This window comes from Aquarana catesbeiana, linkage group LG06, assembly GCF_042186555.1.
Source record: "Aquarana catesbeiana isolate 2022-GZ linkage group LG06, ASM4218655v1, whole genome shotgun sequence".
NCBI lineage: Eukaryota > Metazoa > Chordata > Amphibia > Anura > Ranidae > Aquarana > Aquarana catesbeiana.
Genome location: NC_133329.1, coordinates 129,901,988 through 129,920,484, shown reverse-complemented (window position 1 = coordinate 129,920,484; position 18,497 = coordinate 129,901,988). Strand labels below are relative to the sequence as shown.

General features: G+C 41.2%; 1 protein-coding gene across 2 annotated transcripts in view; it reads right to left on the bottom strand.

Annotated features, from left to right (window-relative positions):
* Nucleotides 1-18,497, bottom strand: part of BAIAP3 (BAI1 associated protein 3) — a 597,572-nt gene that overhangs the window by 210,316 nt on the left and 368,759 nt on the right. For both annotated transcript variants that reach the window (XM_073636787.1, XM_073636789.1), the window contains 2 exons: nt 7,148-7,361; nt 4,978-5,022 (listed from right to left, as the gene is read on the bottom strand). In XM_073636787.1, coding sequence (XP_073492888.1) covers nt 4,978-5,022; nt 7,148-7,361 — 259 coding nt within the window. The remainder of the gene's footprint in view (nt 1-4,977; nt 5,023-7,147; nt 7,362-18,497) is intronic.

Here is an 18,497-nt window from a genome sequence, read left to right as displayed (position 1 = left end):
TTGGAGGGCATGATCTAAACCTGTATACGCCATCTAGTGGACCAAATAAGATTGACATTCAAAGCCACTATACTATTATATAGAAGGAGAAACTGGTAAATAAGTAAAATAAAATAAAAATATTATAAAAATATTTTTCTAATATAATTATTTTTATAATATTTTTATAAAATATTTTTATAATATAGAAAAATATTATTAGAAAAATATTTTTATAATATTTTTATTTTATTTTACTTATTTACCAGTTTCTCCTTCTATATAATAGTATAGTGGCTTTGAATGTCAATCTTATTTGGTCCACTAGATGGCGTATACAGGTTTAGATCATGCCCTCCAATGTATTCTATTATTCTATTTATCTAACCCTTCCCTCGTAAATAAGAGGCTGCGATTGGCTAACGAGGGCAACGCCAGCCTTTTTCCATCACCACTTGTTGCATACATCCTCTTCCAACAGGATGTTGTGATGACGCCATCCGAGCTTCATAGCGAGGCTTGGTTTCGTTTTGTCTCCATAAATAGCGATGAGTCAGTGCGTCGCCCGTTCCCATGACGACGTCCAGTAGGACGAAACGTACGTCGGAAGGTTGACGCGCTGACGTCATCGTTTTTCGCCTGAACGGGTGCATGCAAGCCGGCCGGCTGATTCTGATCATATGTGCCCTTATATCTTGATTTTAATGTAAGTGTGACCATTTTTTACCTCAATAAATTGCAATACAGTTTTACACTATGGAGAATTTGTTTTGTCCTTTTGGGTCCTCCTACTGTGTGGATTGAGCTAAACACATCGTAAGATCCTGCCCACCCCCTTCCTTGGTTGGAGACCTGAGGAGCTGATCTTCCCCGTGGAGAGGTTAATACTAAGCTGATTCACAGCTTACCTCTGGTAAGCGGACATCTTATTAGGTGGAGGATTTTTCACTGGGTGTTTTACGTCTATGTACACTGAATACATCTACCTTGGCTCCAAGGATTGCGTTACATGTCCAGGATCATTGTTTGCATTTGCCTTGGCTCCAGGGACTGTGTGTTTTTGTGACGCCAGTCACTTTTTCTTACCTTCATTTGGGACTTTTTATATCTTTATTTGGTTATTATATATTTTCAGTCACTTTTTTAAGAAAGCCCTGGTGTTTTTTATTCATAAATATTAATTTTGAAAAACTCAATTTTAAACATATTCATATGTTCTGATTAGTCATATCACATGATTGTTGCCTTTTGTCTTAGCGCAGTCTTTTTTTGATTTTTTCTTCTTATGTTTGTGTGCACGCCTCACGATAAGATTGCAGCTTAATATTTATTTCACTCTGCTAATCATTAGTAGAACAACCTTTATGTTAGCGCGGTATTGTTTATGGTTTATAACGTTATTGAGGATTTGATGCCCCTTATTGGAGACTGTGACTCTGGAAGGAGATTGCTGTAAGCCTCCGTTCACATTAGTGTGTTTTCACCTGCATTTGCTGTCCCTCTTACATGCATGACAATGGAAATCACATTATTATCTATGGTGCCCCTTCACATCAATGCAGCGCAGCACAGTGTATTTTTTTTTAAACAGCGCAGGCACTTCTTTTGATGCAGTGCAGCACATTTTTTGTTCAATAGGAACAAATGAAAAGCCCATGTAAAGCATATGTACAGTACCTGCCCGCGAGACTGTGTTTCCAGCGCAATCCCATCGCGCTGGTTCTCGGCGACAGGGTACTGTACATCTAGCGCTGGCTGCAATAGGAAAAGCACATTTTCCTATTGCAGCGAGCGCGAGAAAGAATTCCCCTCCAAGAGCATACCAGGCCCTTAGGTCCGGTATGGATTTTAAGGGGAACCCCCTACGCCGAAAAAACGGCGTGGGGGTCCCCCCAAAATCCATACCAGACCCTTATCCGAGCACGCAGCCCGGCCGGTCAGGAAAGGGGGTGGGGACGAGCGAGCGCCCCCTCCTGAACTGTACCAGGCCGCATGCTCTCAACATGGGGGGGTGGGTGCTTTGGGGAAGGGGCGCCCTGCGGCCCCCCCACCCCAAAGCACCTTGTCCCCATGTTGATGAGGACAAGGGCCTCTTCCCGACAACCCTGGCCGTTGGTTGTCGGGGTCTGCGGGCGGGGGGCTTATCGGAATCCGGGAGCCCCCTTTAATAAGCGGGCACCCAAGATCCCGGCCCCCACCCTATGTGAATGAGCATGGGGTACATCCCATCATGCCCCGGGACTGTGACGTCACATGGGGCAGGGTCACCGGGTGACATCACGCAGTGACCACGACGCCCCATGCCTATATAAGTCATTGTGCACCGCGCACGCTGCATTACAGCGGGAGAGAGCGTCGTGCCAACATCGGAAGAAGAGGAGAGGGAAGAAGACGACAGAGAAGACCGGGCCAATGCTAGCAAAAGAGCGGCAAAAGAGCAGAAGATAGCGGAGGACCCCGACAGAAGAACTGGAGACCGGGAGAAGAGGCCAGAGAGCGGGAGAAGAGGCCGGAGAAGTCGGAAGAGACCCCTGAAGTCGGAAGAGACCCCTAATAAAATACTTTACCTGTCTAGTGTGTTTTTTGACACTTTTTTCCCCCCAGGTGAATGGGTAGGGGTACGATGTACCCCATACTCATTCACAAAGGGTGGGGGTGGCGGGATCTGGGGGCCCTCTTATTAAAGGGGGCTCCCGGATTCCGATAAGCCCCCCCGCCCACAGACCCCGACAACCAACGGCCAGGGTTGACGGGAAGAGGCCCTTGTCCTCATCAACATAGGGACAAGGTGCTTTGGGGAGGGGGAGGGCCGCAGGACGCCTCCCTTCCCCAAAGCACCCACCCCCCCATGTTGAAGTCATGTGGCTTGGTACGGTTCAGGAAGGGGGGGGGCGCTGGAAGGTCTGTAAAATATCTCAGAGAGAGGAAAAAAGCAAGCGAGAAAGAGAGAAAGACACACACAGAGCATAAACGAGAGAGAGGTGCTATATCTGTGTAAACAAGTGATAGCGGTGTATCAGTGCAATAATTACTCTTATCAGGAATATAAAGTGACCAGTGCTATTTCTATGCAAAAAAACTGTGAGCAATGTACGTATGATAAGAACTCAATCACTATACCCAAACACATAAATGACAGGTACTCAACCTGTACAAAAAAATGGTAAAGGTGTCTCAGTACAATAAATTCTCTTATCGTAGATACAAAGTGACAAGTGCTAATTTTGTACAAAAAAATATATTATAAAACAATATACGTATAATGGGGACTCAGTCACTGTACCCAAAGGTGTGAGTGGGTGAACCCACAAACCATACACGAAGAAAGTAAAGTGACGTGTACTTATAATTCTCGTGTGGATTCATCTTTTAAAATGAGGGTCTAAAGTGACAAGTGCAAAGTTGTAATGAATATGTGTAAAAAATCAATGTGCAATACAAAATTAATGTGCAATAGAAAACCAATGTGCACTTAAAAAACAGCAATAATATAATTTCATAAGCCTGCTGTATATTAATTTAAACACGTATATGATGTGTTAATCTGGTAAAAAAGTCCATAGAGGTGACGTAATGTTCCATCCGATATGTTTGAAATCCTCTTTATACAATGGGGTACAGGTGAAAAAATGCAGGGATGTAGCAGTATTCCCCCTATGTGATTACACTCACCGGAGCGCCCTACCCCTGCAGGGGTGCGAGCGTAAAATGTTGATCCCAAGATGCCTGTGTTTTTTCAGCTTCCAGCAGTACAGCTCAGGGACATCCACCCACAGGGAAGGAAGAAAAAAACTCCACTGGCTCCAGTTTTAATGAAGTTCCCGGCCAGGCGTCCACATGGAGTATTTCATAGAACAAAAATAAGGGTAGTCCACATAGCGTAACTCCTTTTAATTATTTGATTACAAAAAATATATATATATCCAAGGAATAGACTTTGCGAATTGGTAAAAAGTTTAAAAATAGGAGAGGGAGCTCACATGCTCTCGTACTCTCCAAGCGACACGGGGAAGCAACGTTACCTAGAATCGCCACTTGCGTTCCACTGGTCGAATATACGTAACCCCCCCATTGTATAAAGAGGATTTCAAACATATCGGATGGAACATTACGTCACCTCTATGGACTTTTTTACCAGATTAACACATCATATACGTGTTTAAATTAATATACAGCAGGCTTATGAAATTATATTATTGCTGTTTTTTAAGTGCACATTGGTTTTCTATTGCACAATAATTTTGTATTGCACATTGATTTTTTACACATATTCATTACAACTTTGCACTTGTCACTTTAGACCCTCATTTTAAAAGATGAATCCACACGAGAATTATAAGTACACGTCACTTTACTTTCTTCGTGTATGGTTTGTGGGTTCACCCACTCACACCTTTGGGTACAGTGACTGAGTCCCCATTATACGTATATTGTTTTATAATATTTTTTTTTGTACAAAATTAGCACTTGTCACTTTGTATCTACGATAAGAGAATTTATTGTACTGAGACACCTTTACCATTTTTTTGTACAGGTTGAGTACCTGTCATTTATGTGTTTGGGTATAGTGATTGAGTTCTTATCATACGTACATTGCTCACAGTTTTTTTTGCATAGAAATAGCACTGGTCACTTTATATTCCTGATAAGAGTAATTATTGCACTGATACACCGCTATCACTTGTTTACACAGATATAGCACCTGCCACTTTATACTTATCATTGTACTGATACACTTTTCATAACAGCGCCATCCCCTATCTTCTAATTTTTATTTGCATTTTCTGGTTTCACTTAAGTGTTTCCTGTCTATAGGGGGGCAGCAGTTTTTAAATATCTTGTAGCGCGGATCTTTTTTGGAATAATTATAAACGAGAGAGAGAGAGAAAAAGAGAGGAGAGAGAGTGAAAGGGGAGAGAGGGAGAGAGAAAAAAGAGAAAGAATAACCGAGAGAAAGGAGAGATATAGAGAGAAGTAAACAGAACCAATTATACATACCATATATCCAGGTGAAGCTGGTCAGTATAAATATCATCAATTTCACTATAAAATAAAAAAGAAATTATACTTAATAGGTACTAACAAAGTTGTTAAATAGTATTTATTTATTGTTTCTCTGTCACAGTTTGCATAATCACAGCTGTAGTAAAAACTAAATTTGATTAATAGCAGTTGTAGAGAGCTCTTTAATTCACCAATCTCTTTAGTCACCCTGGCCTAAAGCAGTATTAAACTCAAAACCAAAAATGTAATAAATTGCAGCTTACCAATCATTCGATGTGGTGGCTGCATTAGTTTTCTTTTTATAGGCTTTTCCCCTCTGTTTTTACCTAGTGATCTGGCCGGTATCACACCTCCTGTATTAGAGTGCCTGTGCTCTGGATAAAGGAGCAACACAGACACCATTGGACAGCATTGGGAGAAAGGTTTTACATAAATAAAAGCCGATTGTTATAAGCACCCCTGTCAGTGGTAAATGATACGTCTCAACCCTCTAACTGCTACATCTACAGGACAGCTTGTTGTGTTGAAAAACAATAGACTTACTGGCAGCATCACCAGTTGAAAATAAAGGCAAGGGAGCCTTAAAAAGGAAACAAATGCAGCCATCACATCTAAGAATTGGTAAGCTGCAATGTAATAAATGTTTGCTTTTGGATTTACCACTGCTTTAGGTTCCACCAACAGGCTAGTAAAAAAAACATTGGGAGGCATTTACAACAGTCATACTGCCAAAATAAATGATATTTTAGTTAAAGGTGGAGCATTGTGGGCTAATTTGGAACCTAGCTCCTTAAATGGACACTATGATTATGAGATCTTCCATAATTCTCTTCTCTATTTCTCTACATCTGATTTTTATTTTTCACCTGCTGATCCTGCCAGTAACACACTTCTTGTCCTAGAGAGACAACACATGCTCACTGTTCTTTGTCAGTGGAAGAGCCGTGTTGTCCCCCTAGGCTGCTCTCCTAATTTGAACTACACATTCATCTCCCTCTCCTTATCTCATGACATATAGGGGGTGTTCTGTAGTTCACAGAAGATAACTGGGAGCATTATTTGAGATTCCAGTTTGGTGCACATGATGTTACAAGAACTCTAGAGTTCTGGCAAGATTGCCAAGTAATTTTTGTACTTGCAGGAAATGTACTTGGTCTAAAAAATAGCATCTACCAAAAAGAGAATGGCCCTTTTAGATAGCATGACCCTTGGTATGTGACATCATAGAAGTCCCATACTGACCATCTTTTAGCTATCAAGTGGTGGATTAAGAAATACCTCCCACAGTTATTTACCTTATATTACCTAAGAGTTTATAATGTTATGATGCCATGAGGAGTATTGTTGAGTGTAATTTCTGACATTTGCACAACTGGAATCTCTGATAAGTAGTGGATATCGCTTAAGGGAAAATCTTGTTGTCACTATTCTCACCGTAATGATTGTACTAATTTCTTGTATTGTAATGCTGATTTGTTTAATAAAAATTTTCTGTTAAAAAAAGAAATACCTCCCAACTTTTTGAGATGGCAATGAGGGACACCTATCAGCAAAAGTATGCAGGCATAGGACACACCCCTTGCCACGCCCCCTTAAAGGAAAATTGTACAAAAAAACAAGATTGGTTAAACTCACAAGTGCTTTTTTTACCACTACTATTCTTTTATATTGGCTTTTGGAATTTACAAATGCAGCAATTTAGAAATCAGATGAAATGTTTAGCTCTGGAAAACACCTTTTGATAGATAAAAAGTGCATTTTATGAACATCTATATAGATAAGAACAAAATGAAGGACAAATGAGGAGTAATGAGGGACAGAGGGACATTGTTCCAAATCAGGGACAGTGCCTCGAAATCAGGGACAGTGCCTCGAAATCAGGGACAGCTGGGAACTATGTTAAGATGAAACTCAATAAGCCTAAAAATAAAACAGAAATCCCTTCATTTAAAATCTCTCAGCATTATACAATATAGCCGTGTTTTATACTATAAAGCAAGTACTTGCTTTTGACGTAGAGCCAAAAATATGGCTGAGGGTCTTGTTCACAGGATATTATTTTAGGAAACCTTCTAAAACACTTCTCAGGGGGAACACGGTGTATTCAATGTATACGTTACATGAAACAGAAGAAGTTTTAGGTGCAGAATGTCACTCCACTTACAAAAGGAAGTTTTCATTCCAAATTGGATTCAAGGTATTGCTCTTGACCTCAGTGACCTGGATGTACTTTGCTGGCAGCACTTCCCTTATACTTGAACGTTTCTCCATTTTGTCTTTCTTCTTTCGGAAGCTAAATTTCCTCTCTTTCTTTTCCTCGGTTTCTTTCGCACTTTGCACAATCATGATTCCCAGCATGCAATATGGGTCGCTAAAACCTATGCCAATTATAAAAAAAACAGGCATATAAAGAAACCTGGGTTATGACATATTTTCATTATATGATGGCTTTATAGTTGTTGACCGATCAGTTCTGTAAATAAATATGTTAAAAAGTCTGGCTGAAGGTACACATGGTAAAGAAGAACCCCAGATCAATAGAAGGCAGCAAGTTAAAGTGGATATTTCAGCAATTTCACATATTAGCATGAATAAATTCCTGATTTAACACTTTATACAGCATAATTTCCAAATTACAAATCTTTCCTTGGATTCCAGGCAAAATAACTTTTTCTAATCTCAGATGATGTTGTCAGTCTAATGCAGACAAGGGAAAACATTTTCTCTGTCTCCTCTCCCCTAGTGGTCAGACTGCAACATTGTAACATTGTGATGTGATCGGACGGTCCATTCATTCCTATGGCCCAGTGGGTGTACAGTCGTGCTCAAAAGTTTGCATACCCTGGCAGAAATTGTGACATTTTGGCATTAGTATTGAAAATATGACTGATCATGCAAAAAAACTGTCTTTTAATTTAATGATAGCAATCACATAAAGCCATTTATTGTGACATTGTTTTTTGGATGATTTTTAAATCATAATGATAACAGAAATCACCCCAATGGCCCTGATAAAAAAGTTTACATACCCTGGAATGTTTGGCCTTGGTGCAGACACAGAAGGTGGCACACACAGGTTAAAATGGCAATTAAAGGTTAATTTCCCACATTTGTGGCTTTTTAAATCACAATTAGTGTCTGTGTATAAATAGTCAATGAGTTTGTTAGCTCTTACATGGATGCCATGGTCAGGTAAATCAAGAAAGATTTCAGCCACAACTGCCACATGAAATGTTCGTGATACAAAGAAAAACCCACAGGTAACCTCAGGAGAAGTACAGGCTGCTCTGGAAAAAGATGGTGTGGTTGTTTTTAAGGAGCACTATACGATGATACTTGAACAAAAAAGAGCTGCATGGTTGAGCTGCCAGAAGGAAGCCTTTACTGTGCCAATGCCACAACAAAGCCAATGAGGCATGTCAAGGTGTTGTTGGGCATATTGTAACCAGGCTTTTTTGCGGAACTTGTACAGTAAAGGCTTCTTTCTGGCAACTTGACCATGCAGCTCTTTTTTGTTCAAATATCATCATATTGTGCTCCTTAAAAACAACCACACCATCTTTTTTTTTGTACTTCTCGTGAGGTTACTGTGGGTTTTTCTTTGTATCCCAAACAGTTCCTGTGGCAGTTGTGGCTTAAATTTTTCTTAATCTACCTGACCTTGGCTTGGTCTCAAGAGATTCCCAAATGTTTCACTTCTTATTAAGTGATTGTTAAGTGATTGAACAGTACTGTCTGGCATATTTGCATAAAGACTTGGATGAGGAAGTTTGGGGAGGAGGAACTTGACTGGCTTGCACAGAGTCCTGACCTCAACCCAACAGAACACCTTTGGGATGAATTAGAGTGGAGACTGCGAGCCAGGCCTTCTCATCCACATCAGTGCCTGACCTCACAAATGTGCTTCTGGAAGAATGGTCAAACATTCCCATAGACACACTCCTAAACATTGTGGACAGCCTTCCTAGAAGAGCTGAAGCTGTTATAGCTGTAAAGGGTGGGCCAACTCAATATTGAACCCTACAGACTAAGGCTGGGATGCCATTAAAGTTCATGTGCATGTAAAGGCAGGCACTCCAATATCTTTGGTAACATAGTGTATGGGAACCCAGCCTAATGCTTACCTGAAAGCAGGAATGCAACCCTCATATACATTGTCTGTGAGCTCCCCCCTTCCACTACATCAAGATCACTGAAAGCATAGAGCAGTGTGGGCAATTATTTTTTCCAAGGGGCCATATGAGAAAAGTTGCTGCTGATAAGGCATGTGCTTATAATCCACACTGAAAAAATACAATTGTATGTCCAGTTCACTTCTGGTTTATTCTTACTGTGGTCAATAAAGCCCTGAAGAAGGATACTATTTTGGACTGTACCCTTGACTTTTATTGGAATAAAGTTGTATCCGGACCTTCTAGCAATTTCAATTCTCATTACATATGAGAAACTCGGACTCTTGTAGAGGGCTAAACCAAAGTTTAGTGTACAGTAAAAAATATTTGGATTAAACCGGCTGCCTTAGGTGAACAACACTGGACTGGGAAGGTCCATAAGTATCAAAACATATAGAAAAAAGACACCTGGTGCTGGAAATATTAGGTACAACTGCTCATGAAATAATATGCACACTTACGATTATTAGAAGCAGTAGTGAAGAAATATTCTCTGCCGATCTGCTGGTCACAATGTTGGTGTAGGGCAGGCTGGTGAAATCAGTGAGGGAGCTGAGAGGCACATTAACTGATCTGCTATTCTGGATGATGACGTGTGACTGACAGGCTCTGGGAAATAAATGGCAGAGCTGCAAGCTCTGTGACTGGAAGGAGAGAGCCTGAGATTGGTACAGCAGAGATTTTTGCAGATCCTAACCTGGAGTGAAGTACAGGTGCACAGCTCTTAGGACTTGCAGCATGCATGTGCTAATACAGTAAGAAATTGGCCCTGTTGCAGAGTGGTGGAAGAGCATTGATTTTCCTAGGCAACACTCTTTTGCCTGAACCGAGCCTCTCCACTGTAACTGATCAGCTCCTCAGGCTTTCTCCTTCCAGTTCTTGCAGCTCTCCATACGGACATCTGTCAGTGAGGAAGCTGACAGGCTCACAGAGGCATGCTGAGAGCGGAGGCATTGCGGGCCAGAAAAAGACAGCCAAAGGGCCGCATGTGGCCCTGAGGCCACAATTTGCCCAGGTCTGGCATAGGGCCTAGTATTATCACCCAACTCAAAGATTTGAACTTCTGTCAGGTTTTACGGTTATGGTATCCCCATTGGTAAGTTTTCCCCTCACTTGCTGTGTTCCTGTGTTGTCATTAGGACAAAAGTCAGGGAGAAATCTCCCCAAAAGAGATAAAATGACAGTAAAGGTGCTTTTCTTGAACAGAGTGGTAAAGGTTCAACTCAAATTTGTACTGCATTGTGTCCACAATTGGGAGATTTCCCTCACTCACTGCCCTTGTTAAATCCTGTGTGTCAGGGTATAACAGGTTGTTACATGGACAGAATTTGAGGGTATTCTCTCCAATAAAGATCTGCCACCTGCTTTCCATTTTATTCTTCCTTTTGATCCTGGCCTCCCTGGGACCTTGTCAACTTTTCTCAATGCTACAACATTCACCAAAAGTCTAGGTCTCTGTCAGGCCTGATTGACTGTCTCCTTTTTCCACCTGGCTTGTTGGACCCAGAACGATTTTGCTAGTGGATCACACACAGCTATCACAAAGAAACCCTAATAAAGTAATACCCTTCCAGCATTTAAAAGATAATAAGAAAATTGTTAACAGTTATCTGGTATAACAGGGAGAGGAAATGAGGGAAAAGCTTTCTAAAGGGGTCAAAGGAAGGTATGACAACTTGAAAGAAAATTTAACTTTTTCCCACTCTATCCAAAACCAAAAAGAACTTTTTAAGTAGACTTTAATAAAGCATTGATAGTATTTTACACATTCTTTTTTTTCATTCAATATGTTTTATGAAATAAGAAAACAAGATGCACAAATCATTAAAGGTGCATTGTCAGTCATATACTGTATATTCAACAGTGCATTGCTATAACAAGCTAACATCTTATACAAAGTCAAGAGTGGATATAATTACATTTGATATACCAAAGGTGTAGGCTACAGTGGTCATAAAATGCACATAAAATGCAACCTAATGTGCATTTTATGACATATAAAAGCAACTGAAAAAAAAGAAATGATGAAGAAAAAAAAAGAATTGGGGAAAGAGAAGGGGGTATGGGTTTAAAGGGGGTGAGCACCTAGGGCTTTGTGTTAATTCTCAAGCCAGAACCAGACTTCTTCTGTTTTACAAGTCTATAAGCCTATGGTCAAAATCCGAAGCTAGAGATAGAAAACCATGGGTCTCACATCTTGTGGAATTCGGTCATCATATCTGTTCATTTCACTGTCAGCTTTTCATTAATGAATGTTGAATAAATCCTATTTTTCACTGCCATTAGCGAGAATGTGTCAGATAACCAAGCTTTAGCTATTGCTTTTTTAGTTGCCGTAAGGATATCATTTAAAATTTTAATTGCCGTGTAGGTATTCCGTCAGGTTTGAGATTGAGTAAAGCTTTGGCTGGTGAAGCAGGGATAGAGATAATCAGTAATAAAGCCAGCAAATCATATACAGTGCTGTGAAAAAGTATTTGCCCCCTTCCTGATTTTTTTTTTTTTTGCAAATTTCTCACACTTAAATGATTCAGATCAAACAAATTTTAATATGACACAAAGATAACCCAAGTAAATCCAAAATGCAGTTTTTAATGATTATTTCGTTTATTAAGGGAAAAAAGCTGTTCAAACCTGCCTGGCCCTATGTGAAAAAGTAATTGCCCCCTCCCATGCTGAATCATGAATGACCTGTGATTAACCACAATTTTTTGGAATATGGAGTTAAATTTCACTTGGCACACCCAGGCCTGATTACTGCCAGACCTGTTGAATCAAGAAATCACATACATAGAAGCTGTCTCACAAAGTGAAGCACACTAACAGATCACAAAAAAACACACATCATGCCACAATCTAAAAAAAATCAAGAACAGATTAGAAACAAAGTAATGCACATGTATCTGTCTAGGAACTGTTTCAAAGCCATTTCTAAGGCTTTGGAACTCAAGTGAACCACGGGGAGAGCCATTATCCACAAATGAAGATAACGTGGAACAGTGGTGAACCTTTCCAGGAGTGGCCGGCCTACAAAAAATACTCCAAGAGCATGATGACGACTCATCCAGGAGGTCAAAAAAGAAACCAGAACAACATCTAAAGAACTGCAGGCCTCACTTGCCTCAGGTAAGATCAGTGTTCATGATTCAATAATAAGAAAGTGACTGGGCAAAAATGGCATCCATGGGAGAGTTCCAAGGTCAAAGCCACTGCTGGCCAAAAAGAACACAAAGGCTTGTCTCACATTTACCAAAAAACATCTTGATTATCCCCAAGACTTTTATGCAAATATTCTGTAGACTGAGACAAAAATTTTACTTTTTGGAAGGTGTGCATCCTGTTACATCTGGCATAAAACTAATACAGCATTTTATAACAAGAACATCATACCAACAGTCAGACATAGTGGTGGTAGCATGATGGCCTGGGGCTGCTTTGCAGCTACAGGACCTGGACGACTTACCATAATTGATGGAACCATGAATTCTGAGCTCTACCAGAAAATCCTAAAGGAGAATGTCCAGCCATCAGTTTGTGACCTCAAGCTCAAGTGCACTTGGGTTATGCAGCAGGACAATGATCCGAAACACATCAGCAAGTCCATCTCCAAATGGTTCAAAGCAAAATGTAGGTTTTGGAGTGGCCTAGTCAAAGCCAAGACTTAAATCCAATTGAGATGCTGTATCGTAACCTTACACAGGCCATTCATGCTGGAAAACCCTCCAATGTGGCTGAATTAAAACAATTCTGCAAAGAGTGGGCCAAAATTGCTCCACAGCAATGTGAAAGACTCATTGCCAGTTATCGCAACCGCTTGATTGCAGTTGTTGCCGCCAAGGGTGGCACAACCAGTTATTAGGTTTCGGGGGCAATTACTTTTTCACATAAAGCCAGGCAGGTTTGGACAGCTTTTTTGCCTTAATAAATGAAACCATCATTTAAAAACTGCATTTTATATTTACTCGGGTTATCTTTGTGTAATGATAAAATTTGTTTGATGATCTGAGTAATTTAAGTGTAACAAATATGCAAGAAAAAAATCAGAAAGGGGGCAAATACTTTTTCACAGCATTGTACTTAGGTCCACAATTGTTGTACTATGAGACAGGTCCACCATGTGTGGAAATATGTCTCTGGGTCTGGGCACCATCAAAAACAGGTCCCTGTGCGGCCTGGAGTGTAACGTGGATTTCTAGTAGGGACTATGTATCAGTGATATAACGATCTATAATTGGACTCTAGAGCTAGAGCATCTATCTGGTTCTTTTTTTCTTTTGCTGGTCCATTGTTTTGGTTCTATTTGGGTATTTAGATGCCTCATCCAGTTACGTATATAATCATGGTTGCGTAACGAGGGCCCTGCAGGAAGTAAGTTATACAGCAAGAAGATCAAGCCCGGGGAATGAAGGACATCTTTACACCAATGTTCAAAGGGTGTTAGGGTAGTTCTATCATTCTGACAGTGGAATAAGGATGAGACAAAGAGTTTTACCTGTAGGTGATGGAATATTTTGGAGTTAGGTAGTGAGTATTCACATTGCAGGGTCAGAAATGATTTTACACTATCTTTCATCATTAGGTTGTATAGGCTTGTAATGTTGCGTTGAGTCCAATGTTTAAAAAGAAAGGGCTCCTCCAAGGCTGGTGGGAAGGAAAGAGTTCTGGGAAAAGACAGTAAGGGCAAATGGGGAAACAGTAGCCCCCTAAAATATCTGAGTTTGTCCCAAATTTTCAGGGAATGGGAATGATGGTATTTTGTATGAATGCTCTCATGGGAGAAGCTACAGTAAATGATCTATTTGTAGGAAGTCACAGTCAACTGCCTCCTAGGATACCCATATCGGGTTTTCAGAGGTGACATGGTATCTAGTAAGGCGATTAAGCGGCTTGGTAATATTTCTGTAGGTGTGGGACACTTAATCCACCTTGAGGCCTATTACCAAAAAGGGTTTATCTAGAGTTTCTGGGTTTATGATTTTGCCAAATAAATGGTCATACTTGGTTCTATAAATCTCTTATAACCTGTAAAGGGATACGCAGAGGCATCACCCTGAAAAGGTAAGGCAGCTTGGCAAATATATCATTTTACTGGGAAGTAAGGTGAATTCCTAAATAAGGGATGTGCTTTTTTTACCAAGATTAAGGGATGGAATCATGCAAGGAGCAGACAAGATGCACACATTATTTTACATTATTTTACAAAAGAAAGTACTCTATGCAAATTACAAAAAATACATGGTTAATGTGCCCTATAATCACTTTTATTATAAAATTGTGCATACAATAATGCATTAAATAGTAGAAAAGTGGGGGAGTTATGCAATCTCCAAAAGTCTTCAAACTTTTTTAAGTTAAACGCAAACAGCCAAGCGGACCACCAGTTAAACAGCTGAAAATACAGTTGTAAAACATATATAGGATCTGTCTTACCTGTCAACGGATTTGTGAATCTGAATAGCCAGTCTCATGATCTAGTCATGCTGCCTAGTGTAGTTAATCAGAACAGCTTTGTCTTTGACATGCCCCAACCTGCTGACTGGCCAATGAAAAACTGCCACCATGATGAGATCCTTGTTCTCTCCCCCTGTCAGCAGTCCCCCATTGTTACCTTAACAGCTCTGTCAAACTAACATTGACAGCATTGTCCAAAGCAGCGTACACTGCTGGCCCTCCCTTTCTGGCACCTACTCTTTGTGGAGTTACAGGAAACCATTAAATTAAATTGTCAAACATAATTGGGATCAGGGATGTTTTTTATGTTTGCCTTAAGTTCAGCTTTAAAAACACCTCCAACCTTAAATATCTTAATGGCACATTACATACTGCAGTTACATAATATTCACATTACATAAAACAGATCAGATAGCATGAACACATGTTTATGGTAATCCACAGCAATAACTTAATTCTGAATAACCTTCTGATTTGAATTAAAGTAACATTAGTTAAAGTAACATCAGTTAAGTTGATCAAAGATTAGTTTTACAGTTTCGCTAAGTGCCGGTTCACACAGGGGCAGCCCGACTTGCAAAGCAACTTTGCAAGGCAATCTGCACACGACTTCATTGGCGGCTTGCAAAATGACTTCTGTATAAAAGTCAATGAAGTCATCCCAAAGTAGTACAGGAACCTTTTTCTTTATCTCTTTGAGATACCCTTCACCAATCAAATCACATGGCCTCCCCTTTGTGGGTCGTCATTACACTACATCACCCTTATTATCGCTCACGTTCACGGCACACCCCTTCACCCCTAATGCACCCGTTCTATAATTACTGTCCTTCACTCCCCACTATTCCATTCACCATATTACCTTCCCAACTGTTTCGTTCACACATTTCCCATCATCCAGAATGTGCCCGCAGTCCAGTGATCATCCATGGCTGCGGCTCCTCACCTTTTTACCTACTAATAACCATTCCTAGTGCACTATCCCCTTCACCTTACACAATGGCCCCCGTTAGTGGGTTCCTCTTGTTATCTGTGCCGTTTATGGAGTGTCAATTTCCTCAGTGTTTACCAAACACCGTAATTGTTATTGTGGCATTCACACTGCCACTTATACCCAATTTTACTTGTAATTGTTTACATTATTTATGTTCTTCTTTATCATTATTTTATTGTTGTTTTACTTTTGTGGCGTTCCCTGGGTGTCTGGTGCGGTTCCTGGCTGCCTATGTCTCCCTTAGCGGCGGACTTGTGTCTCTCCTGGCAGGGATGACGTCAATCGTTTATTCCCTGCTTGCTCTCGTCGAGCCCAGGGCTCTCCGCCCATTGGCTCACCTTGAACGCGCTTGCGCAGTAGCGCTGGTTGCGCACCTGCGCAGTGCGGAGAAACTGACCCGGCAACGTCGGGCACCGCCAGATGGTGACGTTAGACGTCGCTGGACGGCGGCGTCATGGGCGTTTCCGGGTTGGGGAGCTCACTTAATGGGCCCTCGGGCCTTCTGGGTGAGCAGTGCGGCTCTCCCCACTAAAAGTTGCACACGTGGGTTTGGATGGAAGGGACGCCTCCGTTGTCCTACCGGGGATCCTTTCGGGTATGTTTGTCCTTAATTTTACCCTCGGATACTATCCTTTACCCCACGTTATCTATTATTGATACCGTCTCACGGATACTACCCTGTATCTCATGTTATATGCGATACGTTTCTATTGACAGACTTCCATATTACCCTGTGGATATCCCCTTACACTGTTGGGCTCCCACACCCGTGTACCCCCTTTGATGCCCCACCTGGTGGACATAGTGGGTGCTCCTGCTCCCTACGGGCCATCCGACCCCTGTGCTATCAAGAAGCCTTTCTGTGGCTTGGTACTTTATCACCCCTTACCATGGTAAGCTATAACATATGCCTTAATGTCATAGCGGGTGTGCGGGTAATTTTCGCCCTCCTTTCCTCCCCTGGTTCTATGCCCTGTCTGTCCCATCTTGTTCCCTCCCCCCCCTTTTCTCCCCCCTTCCCGTTTCCTTTTCCTGATCCTCCCCGTCCTCCCCCCCCCTCCCCTGGTTTCCCTCCCTCCCCCTTTCCCCCCCTCTTCCTTTCCCCCCCTTGCCCCCCCCTTCTTTTCTCCCCCCCACTACCCTCTTGTCCCTTCCCCTCCTCCCCTGTTGTTCCCCTCCCCCTTTCCCCCTTCTCCCCTCCTTTCCCCTCCCCCCCTCCTTCCCCCCCCCCCATCCCATTTCCTTCCCTATTTTCCTTCCCCCACCTTACCCCCCTCCTCTTTCCTATCCTTTTTCCTTCTTTCCCTTTTGCCCCTAATTATCTCCCTCCTTTATACTAACGACTATCCTCCCCCTTTTTACCCCCAACCAGCCAACATATTAGACCCCTCAATTGCCATTTTGTTATCCACTCAGGGAACTTCGCACAATCCCCCTTGTCCGCCGCGGGGGAGTTATGTTTGGGCAGCTGGGTGCCGCACATATTCACCTAGATATAGGGTAAGCCACTTCCTTATTTACCTCTTATGTTGTTTCTTCTACATGCTGTATTATGATTTTTGTCTGCATATTGTCTGCATTATTATGTACTATCTTTTTCATAGATTGGTCCTCCTGAGGAAGCGCTAATACCGCGAAACTAGTCGAGAACCAGACCATTCTATACCCTGTAACAACAGATGCCTCTTGGGCAATTCCGAGCCTCTGTTTTTGCAATTTTAACAAGTATACTATGTAATTTCTTTCTTTGTAATAAATCCTTTTACTCAACTGTCCATTGTTATTTATCTGTACCGATATAGTCCAGTCTTTTCCAGGGTGGGAGCATGATTGGGCCAACATCAGCCACTGTCCCCTTGATCCCACTCTTCCTTGTTTTTGTAACCTTTTTCTTGAGTCGTTCCTATTAGAACGGTTCCATAGTACAGAACGGATCGCGACTTGTCAGGCGGCTAAGTCGCCTGACAAGTTGATCCTATGTGAACTGGCACTAACACTGGTTTCTTGAAAGTATATAATGTAGTAGAACACTTTGCTGGGTCTTGTAGTAACTTTTGCATGTGTATATTTGTGCTCCGCATGTAACTTTTTTATTGTATTGACCCAAGGGAGAAAAAAAAAGTGCTGTGATGACTGCATGCCCAAAATAGAGTGAACTGCAGCAGTGATGTGATGTGCCTTTAGTTGAAAAGTGATGAAGCAGAGTTAGGAGCGTCTCCTGAAAAGTTAGCATGTTGGACTTACTGTGCTTCTTAAAGTGAGAGCCTGGACATGAGGGCACTATTACCTGCATCAGTGTTACAAGTATGTGTACAGAGCTCTAAGAGGAAAACTTCTCTCTAACAGGTTGGGGGTTCCAGGCAGTGTTACAATTTTGAATAATCATTTACTTAAATGGAAAATCTGCATTTGATATTTAACTTTACCGGAAAGGCTCCACCTTTAGCTACAACATTGCTTTTCGGTGGATTGATATTTTAATACAAACATTATTTTACTATCACTACTTTTTTGTTTAAAGTTATTTGGGGTTTTTTCAGCCACGTTTAATTTAAGTTCCTATTATGTTTCTTGCTGATTTATATATGTATCACCACAGCTATGCATATTGGATTCAGTGTACCTATAGAGTACTTTGGTATTTGCAGGGTTATGTCTACGGTGAATATGGCTCACCTTTGCCCCAAATTCACTGGTGTAGCCAGTTAAATGCCAAGTTCCATTCCTATATAATTTTATGGATTGTACTACCCCAAATCCAAAAAAGTAGGGACACTGTAAAATCTACATGAATACAATGATTTGCAAATCTCATAAACCCATATTTTATTCACAATAGAAAATAGAGAACAATCAAATGTTTAAATTGAGAAAATGTACCATTTAAAAAAAAAAAA